This window comes from Chionomys nivalis, chromosome 2 (assembly GCF_950005125.1).
Source record: "Chionomys nivalis chromosome 2, mChiNiv1.1, whole genome shotgun sequence".
In the NCBI taxonomy this organism is placed as follows: Eukaryota; Metazoa; Chordata; class Mammalia; order Rodentia; family Cricetidae; genus Chionomys; species Chionomys nivalis.
The window spans coordinates 68,260,320-68,270,225 of NC_080087.1; the positions used below are offsets into that span (position 1 = coordinate 68,260,320).

General features: G+C 45.8%; 1 protein-coding gene across 1 annotated transcript; it reads right to left on the minus strand.

The window, feature by feature from the left end:
- Positions 1-336: 336 nt before the first annotated feature.
- On the minus strand, positions 337-1,311 carry LOC130862235 (olfactory receptor 49-like). Its single transcript, XM_057751742.1, has one exon. The coding sequence runs from the start codon at positions 1,309-1,311 to the stop codon at positions 337-339; it is 975 nt and encodes a 324-aa protein (XP_057607725.1).
- Between the last annotated feature and the right edge of the window lie 8,595 nt (positions 1,312-9,906).

Here is a 9,906-nt window from a genome sequence, read left to right on the forward strand (position 1 = left end):
CAGGATTTATCCCGACTGTTTGTTCCGGCTTTTTGAAATCCATTCTCTATGGAGGGATACCTTGTTCAGCTTAGATATAGTGGGGAGGGCCTTGGTCCTGTCTCAAAGCAATGTGCTAGACTTTGTTAACTCCCCATGGGAAGCCTCACCCTCTCTGAGGAGTGGATGGGACTGGGTTGGTGGGAGGGAGTGGAAGGAGCAGAAGGGAAAGGTGTGGGAAATGGATTTGGCATATATAAGAAGAGATAATTTTTAAAAAATAAATTTAAATTAAAAATAACAAAATAAAACAAAACAAAAGCAAGCAAAATAAACTAGTGACGAACTTTTGCAGTCTTATGCTCTGAATATCTTGAAAGAAAGCTCCCTTCCCCTGAGCAGCAAATCCCTGCACACTCTGTGGACCAGTTGGTTCCTGAGGCAATAGATGAAGGGATTCAGAAGGGGCGACACTGTGGTGTTGAAGAAAGCTATCCCTTTGTTGAGGTCCAGCCTCCCTGTCTGTGTGGGGTTGAGGTACATGACGATGCAGCTCCCATAGCTCATTGTCACCACGAGGATGTGGGAAGAGCAGGTGGAGAAGGCCTTGCTGCGAGCCCCAGCTGCAGGCAGGCGCAGGATGGTGCTGATGATGAAGCCATAGGACAAGGCTGTGATCAAGGTAGCAATGAGCAGGGTGCACACAGCCACCAGGAAGGCCACTAGCTGCAGAAGCCTGGTGTCTGCACACACCAGCTCCAGCAAAGGGGAGCTGTCGCAGAAGAAGTGATTGAGGACTCGAGGCCCACAGAAAGGGAGAGACAACATCCAGGCAAACAGCCCAGGCAGGGCCAGGAGGCTGGTTGCCCAGCAGGACAGCACCAGGGAGGAGCAGACGCGGGGCGTCATGAGCGCGGGGTAGCGCAGGGGCCTGCAGATGGCCAGAAAGCGGTCAGTGGACATCACTGCCAGCAGCAGGGTCTCCACGGCTCCCAGGGTGAAGTAGAGAATCATCTGTGCGAAGCAGCGGTGGCGGGAGATGGCCCCGCGTGCCGACAGTAGGTGTGCCAGCATCTGCGGGGACACAGTGGATGTGAAACCCACCTCCAGCAGCGAGAAGTGGCGCAGGAAGAAGTACATGGGGGTGTGCAGGCGGCGGTCTGTCAAGGTGAGGGCGACTATGAGCAGATTGCCCAGCAGGGTCAGCGTGTAGGTGACCAGGAGGACCCCGAAGAGGAGGAGTTGGAGCCCGCGCTTGTCTGTGACCCCCAGAAGCAGGAACTCCAGCACTGAGGAGCTGTTGACCGCGGGGATGGGCGCAGAGGTCTCCATCTGCAAGCGTTGTGGGGAGCCTGTGTGGGTGTCAGGAACTTCGGAACTACAGGGGCGGTCAGTGTCTGTATCTTAGCGTACTGCGAATCAAATACAGGAAGTTTAAAACAGCGCTTGGAATATCATGAGCATATGAACACCGCATGAATGCGAGATATTCCCAGAGTTCAACCGCACAACAATGGAAAAGAATTCAGAACCTCTTGGTAATGCACTCCTTCAATGCCAGCGAGACTAAGGCAGCAAAATTAGGAGTTCAAGATCAGTCTCAGTTACATAGGAAGTTTCAGGCTAACCAGGACTATATGAGATTCCATTTCTAAAAGCACTTTAAAAAAAAGATCGATTTATATATATATATATGTGTGTGTGTGTGTGTGTGTGTGTATTTGTATATGAGTGTTCTATTTGTATGTATGCCTGTATGACAGAGGACATCAGACAGAAGATAGCATCAGACTCCATTCTAGATGGTTGTGAACCTCCATGTGGTTGCTGGGAATTGAACTCAAGACCTCTGGAAGAGCAGCCAGTGCTCTTAACCGCTGTCATCACTGCAGCCTGGATTCCACTTCAAAAATAAATTTCACGCCGGGCGGTGGTGGCGCACGCCTTTAATCCCAGCACTCTGGAGGCAGAGGCAGGCGGATCTCTGTGAGTTCGAGACCAGCCTGGTCTACAAGAACTAGTTCCAGGACAGGTTCCAAAACCACAGAGAAACCCTGTCTCGAAAAAAAAAAAATTTTCACAAAAATATTACTTTAATTAGATGATTTTTGCTTCCTACTCTTACAAGATGCTTGTTAGGTACTGAGTGAAAACTGTTAATCCAGCTTGATGGATATGATGATCCATCTGGGGGAGACCTTATTCTTTGCAGGGACTTTCTTATATACGGACTGAATTAATGTAGTTTGGCATTGACCAGGTCACAGACAGCGTTCGTTTCATTTCCTGCAACTGTCATATTGCTTATTTATGTTTGAATGGTAAAATGTATTTTTGATAAGTGCACACAACATTTTTGTGTCCCTTGCTTCCTTACAGCCTGCACACACTTACACTCTCACAACTGTGACGATTTCCTGTTTCTCTGCAGCCCCCACCTTCAGAGCAAATGGATGGACCGGAGATCACAAGCCAGGGGAGGGTTGGGGGTGAGGATGTATACCGGCAATTTCAGTGCATGAGAGGTTGAGGCAGGCACGTCATGAGTTTGAGGCTTAGCCTGAGCCACACCAGAGACTCTGCTATGACATTTATAAAACAAACAAACAGACAAACAAAATACCTGGAAAATTTCAGATCCCTTTATCATGAAGAGCCAACTCTATTTCTCGAGTTCCCATAGAAGTACATGGCAGGAGAGTACTGACAGGGGAGGTTCATTAGTCAAACCAGCCCAAATGATGAGAGGAGGGGTCCTCAGAGTGGAGTAGAAACAGACACAGTCAGACCCCGTGAGACAGTGGCTCTCAACCTGTGGGCGGTGACCCTTCCGGGGGTCGAATGACCCTTTCACAGGGGTCGAATATCAGATATCCTGACTATCAGGTATTTACATAGGATTCCTAATAGTAGCCAAATTACAGCTACAAAATAGCAGCGAAAATAGTTTTATGGTTGGGGAAACCACAACATGAGCTGTATCATGGCATCTGGAAGATTGAGAATCACTACTACCGTAAGGCAAGAATGCAGGGAGGGGGTGGGATGGGGTCCACAGAGATGGAGGTGGGGAAGAGAGGCAGCTGGGGAAAAACACACAGGAGTGGCCAGAGAGCCAGACGGAAAGAGAGGACACAGAACACAGGAAGACAGAGGAAGAGAAAAATAAGGACAGAGACAGAGAACGGAAGGGGTCAGGAAGGCAAGAGAGAGACAAAAGAAAGTCTTTGAGGACCTTGGGAGACGTGGAGCTGCTCTGATCTCCAGAGACACTATTATTGCTGGAACCAGTGTGAAGATGAAGGTCCTTGCCCTCTCAGCTTCCTTCCCCAAGGCCTCAGACCTCAGGGACCCAGAAAACATCTAAAATTTTTATCCTCCTTAAGGGAGTGATTAACTCAACTTGCTTCAGATGTTGCCCACGGGAACTTATTTGGAGCCTCATTTTTATTTTTTTTATTAATTTATTTTTAGATTCCTACTGTTATTTTAGATTATGGTTATTAGATTATTTAACATTATTATTAGAATTATTTTAGATTATTTATTTATATTTAGATTGTTATTTATATTATTCTTTTAGATTATTGTTAGATTATAATTTATTGTTAGGTTATTATTTATTGGAGACTGGAGAGTCGGATCACTGATTGAGAGTAGCCGCAGGTTGACCAGGCGGTGGTGGCGCAGGCCTTTAGTCCCAGCACTTGGGAGGTTTAGGTAGGCGGATCTCTGTGAGTTTGAGGCCAGCCTGGCCTACAATGCAAGTCCCAGGTGAGCCAGGACTGTTACACAGAGAAATCCTGTCTCAAAAAAGCAAATAACAACAAGAACAACAACCTTTAGCCGGGTGGTGCTGGTGGCACACGCCTTTAATCCTACCACTTGGGAGGCAGAGGCAGGCGGATCTTTGTGAGCTCGAGGCCAGCCTGGGTTTACAAAGTGAGTTCTAGGACAGGTTCCTAGAAAAACAAGACAAGTAAACAACAACAAAAAAAGAGTAGTCGTCGGTCTGTTTTCCATCTCCCCCATGACTTCACATAACTATCTCTACCTCCAGTACCTGGTGATCTGTCACTCTATTCTGGATCCTGTGGGCATTGAGCACATCCATGTGCAAAGACATGCATTCAGTCAAAACACTCACATGCAGTAAAAACAAATAAATCTAAAAATATTTAAAAGAATATAATTTATTTATTCTTTGATAATTTCATGCATGTATTTACACTGCGTGTATGTCTACCTGTCAACTCCCCACAATCATAGATACCCATTTATAGGTTCCATTCCCAACTTCATGTTCTCTTCTTGCTCTTCCAGAAAACCTGGGTGCAATTCCCAGCACCCATTCACAACCATTTATAATGAGGTTAAAAAAAAAAAGCCAGGCAGTGGTGGCCTTTAATCCCAGCACTCAGGAGCAGAGGCAGGCGGATCTCTGTGAGTTCGAGGCCAGCCTGGTCTACAAGAGCAAGTTCCAGGACAGGCTCCAAAAACTACAGCAAAACCCTGTCTTGAAAAACAAAAAACAAAACAAAACAAAAAAATTCCCAGCACCCACATGACAGCTTATATAACTGCTTGTAATTCCAAGATCTGACACCCTCACACAGACTTATATGTACAGGCCAAAAATAAAATCATTTTGAAAAGCCAGGGTCGGGGGGGTGGGGGGGGTGGTCCTGGCCAGATGACTCAGCAGTTAAGAACACTGGTTGCTCCTCCAGAGGACCTGGGTTCACAACTGTTTGTTATTCCAGTTCCAGGGGATCCAACACCCTTACACAGATGTACCAATGCAAATAAATAAATAAATCATTTTTTTAAAAAGAAAAGAAACCTCAGAGACAGCCCCCTGGAAGCTGGGATTAAAGACATGCACCATGTCAATCCAGTATGCTTGGTTTTTGTTTATTTGTTTTAGCAAACCACCAAGTCCAGTCAATGATACCTGTTGCAATGCTGACTTATGCTGTAATTAACTTAATCTTGTTCAGATAACCACAGCTACAAAAGCCCCAGGTCCAGAAGATAGATTCCACAGCACTTCTCCTCATTCTCCAGATCTTGCTTTCCTTCCACGTCTTCTGTGACCTTCCCTGAGCCTTTGGGGAAGGAGTTAATATAAATGTCTCATTTGGGGATGAGTTCCGAATAGTCACTTGTTCTCAGTACGTTGACCATCATGTGTTTCTACCTTGTTACCCACACAGGAATGAGGCTTTTCTGATGAGGGTTAAGGGCCGTGCTCATCTATGGGTATTAGCATGAATAGTTAGATGGCAGTGCCACAATACAGCCATTTTTTTTAAATAAAGACTTTTTTATTTTATGTGTATAAGTGCTTTGCTTGCATGCATGGAACATGCATACAGTGCCCTGGGAGGTCAGAAAAGGCACCACATCCTCTTGAACTAGAATTACAGATGGTAGCCACCATGTGGGTACTGAGAATTGAACCTGGGTCCTCTGCAAGAGTAGCCCCTGTCCTTAACCCCACAGCCACTTCTCCAGCCCTTTTAGCACATACATTCAACAAAATAACAGTACTGGGTTCTCTTCTATGAACTATGACCTTCTGGAGACAGGTTTAGCAGAGCTTAGGTGAGCATACCCCTGGCACTCTATTTCAACTTTAGTCCCCTTTGGGTTCCTGAAGAGAGACTTGAGTGGGGCGGTGATTGCTGAATCCCTTTGTACTCTCCCAAAGGGACGGAGTTGAATAAATCTGCTTTTTATTATTAATTTAGCTATTTTAAATGTTTTCCTTAATATTTTTTATTGTTGTTTTGTTTTGTTTTTTGAAGCAGGGTTTCTCTGTAGCTTTGGAGACTGTCCTGAAACTTGCTCTGTAGACCAGGCTAGCCTTGAACTCACAGAGATTTGCCTGCCTCTGCCTCCAAAGTGATGGAATTAAAGGCGTGATTTATTATTAAACCACTGCCTAGTTTTAAATGACTTCTTATAGATGGGTAGCCCACGTTGGATTCTTGTGGCACAGACTTTACTATGAATTTGGTAGCACCATTGTGCTTGGCAGCATGAGCTTTATAGTTAATTTTGTTTGTTTGTTTGTTTTGTTGTTTGCTTTCCCTAGTCAAATAAATATGCCCTCATTTGGCTGGAGAGATGCCTCAGCAGTGAGGAACACTGGCTGCTTTTCCAAAGAACCTGGGTTTCATTCTCAACAACCACATGACAGGCACAATCATCTGTAACTCCAGGCTCAGAGGACCCCTCTTCTGGACTCTGGACACCGCATACAAGTGGTACTCAAACATACATGCAGACAAATCACCTCCTACCCCCCCCAAAAAAATAAATAAGTAAAAATAAAAGGAAAAAGTTAATTGATTCAACTTGATCAAACCAGTCAGAATTCAAGATCATCTTCAGCTACACAGAAGTTGCAGAAAAAATTTGGCTACATGAGACCCTATTTCGAAAATCCACAAAGAAGAAGGAAAAGGAACAAAGATGAAATTGAGGAGGATGAATATTGGAAGAGAAAATAAGAATGGGTGATGTCCAAGAGGATGGGGAGGAAGATGGGGAAGAAACATGAAGTGGAGTGAAAGTGAGAAGGAGGGGAAAGAAGAGAAAAGAAAGAAGAGGAGAAAGAGGAATGAGGAGGAGAAATTTTAGTTCCTGCTTCCCTAACTCATTTGCTAGGGACTTCGAGAAAACTGTGATGATTGTGTCTGGTAAATCTGACAGTCCACTATGGTGAGACCTGTTCTTTGCAGGGAGTCTCTTAAGTATGGAATTGGTTGGTTATTACAAAGAATTTTTTTTACACTGCCATGCTGTTTGCTTACATGTTGCATGATAACATCAGTTTTTATAAGGGCACGTGTCTCACTGTGTAGACCAGACTGGCCTCTGCCTTCCCAGGGCCTGGGATTAGAGGTGCTCACCTCTGTCCCTGGTTTTGGGCATATGTCCTTTACACGCCACTTGCTGAGTCTTCACAGATGTAGTCAGGACACAGAGCAAGAAACAGAACACAGCCTGGGCAGGTGGGTCATCTGCCATCTCAGTACTGGGGAGACTAAAGCAGGAGGGTTAAAGCAAGTACAGGACCAGCCTGAGTTACAGATTGAGTTCAAATGGATCTTGTTTACAAAGTGAGATTCTGTCTTGGAGGAGAGAAAGGCATGGGAGAAGGGATAAAGAAGGAGACAGGGAAGAAGAAAAAAGAGAGAAAAGGAGGGAAAGAAAGAAGAGGTGAGAGGTGGCTTACAGGATAGAGATGCTTGCTGCAGCACCCAACAGCCTGGGTTCAAGCCCTAGGACCTACATGGTGGGGCAAGAGAACGAACTGCAGTGAACTGTCTTCTGACCTCAAATGGCCCCTTCAGTAAATAAGTAAGTAGATAAATGTAGTTTCTAAAATGCGGAGAGCCAGCTCGCAGCCGAGAGCTGCTGTGGCTGTTGCAGAAGGGCCAGTTTGAGTCCCAGCACCAATGTTGAGTGACTCACAACCACCATGAAGACTAGCTCCAGGAGACCAGACACATTATTCTGGACTCTGTGGCACTGGCACTTGCATGTATCCCTCCAACTGTACTCACGCACACAATTATTTTTAAGAATAAAAAAATAATTATTTTTAAAAAGCGTGAGAAGAAAGAAACCAGGGATGAAGGATGGATGGGTGGAAGGAAGGAAACACCACACACAAACTGCTGCTCTGGGAAGACAGTACCATCTTCTGTAAGAGAACCACAATAGAAAGAACTGGAGATCTGAACAGAGATGAGTTGATTGACAGCTGGAGAAAAGTGGCTATCCCAAGCTTCTGTGAGCCACTACATCACATTGGATTGGTCTACAGAACATGACTAGCAAAGCCCGTCATTGTTTTCATCTCATTCACCCAGACCAGATGTGCTAATGAAGATATAAGATAGTGATTGGGTAAAAGTCACATCTGTGTGTACTTTTATTTCTTCTGGGGCCAGGGTCTCATGTAGCCCAGGTTGGCCTGGAGCTCCCTATGCAGCAGAGGATAGCCTTGAACTTCTGGTCCTACTGCCTCTCCCTCCCAAGTGCTGGGATAGCAGGTGAGTGCCACTGTGTCTTGCTCTATATGGTGCTGGGAATGGAACCTGAGTCATCCTGCACACTAGGCAAGTGTTCTCCCAACCTAGCTTCATCCTCAGCTCTTAAGTCAAGTTTATAATGTACATCTCAGCATGGAGCCTCAGCCAACGGTGACAAAGTGAACAGATGAGCAGTAAGTGCTCTGAGGAGAAGGAATGAAAATGTGAAGGAAGGATAACTATGAGAAGATGGGTCATTAGGTGTGTCAATTAATGGGTGAGAAAAGGAAGGAGGGCTGCAGGAGAAATGCAAAGCTGAGGGATGCCTTTGCCAGGCTCAGACACCTTGGACAGCTCAGGATCCTGCGTGTGACTTGCTCCCATGCCATCACAAGAACAAGAGCACTATGGGGCATTATGAGCTTCAGGGTTCTTCTCAATTCATTACAGAGACATCACCCAAACCCACAGCATGGCTGGGAGGAGGTGGCTTTCCCTGTCTGAGCCTCAATCTTTGCCCCCTCTGAGGTGACACTAACACCTCCTTGGTCTTCTCCATCAACATGTTATGACATCCTAACAAAGCCATGAATGTGAAGTAACCTATGTTATAATGTGTGCAGCAAAAAGGGAAGTTAGTTCCAAGTTCGCACCCTTTGCTTGGCTTCCACGGGCTCCCTCCCAGTAAAGATTCACCACTCAAATCTGAAGCTGGTAGCTTGCCAAGAGACTGTGCCTAAAGGTATGCAGGCTTCCTCACCTTTAATTACTCTATTCCAGCTGCACTGTGAAGCCAAAGTGAGCCCTAGCTGGTGCAGTGAGCCCTAGCAGGTGCAGTGAGCCCTAGTGGGTGCACACCTTCAATTCTAGTACTCAGGAGGCAGAGGCAGGTGGAGTTCTGTGAGTTCCAGAACAACCAGGGATACAAAGAGAAATCATCTCAGACACCCCCTCCAAGAGCCCCCTCTCCTGCACAGGTATCTCTTCTGCATCTTTGGCTATGTTCTGCTGCTTTCTGGCCCCCAGCTTTCTAGCAAATGGGCTGACTGGAAATTAAAAACCAGGGGAGGGCTGGCATGGTGATGCCAGCCTATAACTTCAGCTTGTGAGTAGTTGAAGCAGGAACATCATGAGCTGGAGACTAGCCTGCACTATACAGCGAGACTTCACTCTGAAGAAAAGATTTGTTTTTTTTAACCTGGAATTTATTAGCCCCCGTTATCATGAAGGGTCAAGGTTCTGATTCTGGAGTGTTTCCACGGAGGCACATGGCAGGAAATGGGCTTACGGGAGAGTCTCGATGGAGAAACAGAGACAGACACACATGGACGGGCAGGCGGACTCTGTAAGGGGACAGCATGACAAGGACTAGAGATGGAGAAGAGAGGCAGCTGGGGAGAAACTAGTGGTCAGAGAGCTAGAGGGCAGAGGATGATACAGACCTGGAAAACACAGAAAGCAACAAAAGCAGAAAAACAGAGGCACAGAGAAAGGAAGGGATCAAAAAGGCAAACCTAGAGAGAGACAAAAGAAAGAATTTGAGGTCCTTTAGAGACATTAAATTGTCCTGGACTCTAGAGACATTATAATTTCAGGAGCCAGGTCACACTCCAGTGTGTGGGGGAGGGACTTTTCCTTCTCAATTCCCCAGTTCCTCAGGCCTTAGGGACAAAGAACACTTGTAAAACTGTAGTCATCCTTAAGGGACCGATTAACTCAACTTCCTCCCAGCTTTGCTCATGGGGACTTGTTTGGATATTCTCATTTCAGAGAGAGTTGTGGTTTTTCCTTCCACTTGTTTGGTATCTGGAAGAACCATATAACCACTGGTTTCATTCAGAAAAGACACAGAGTGCTGGGTGGTGGTGGCACATGCCTT

Bases quoted from the DNA above. Each gene is read 5' to 3' on its own strand.
- LOC130862235 (XM_057751742.1), bottom strand. From the start codon at position 1,311: ATGGAGACCTCTGCGCCCATCCCCGCGGTCAACAGCTCCTCAGTGCTG.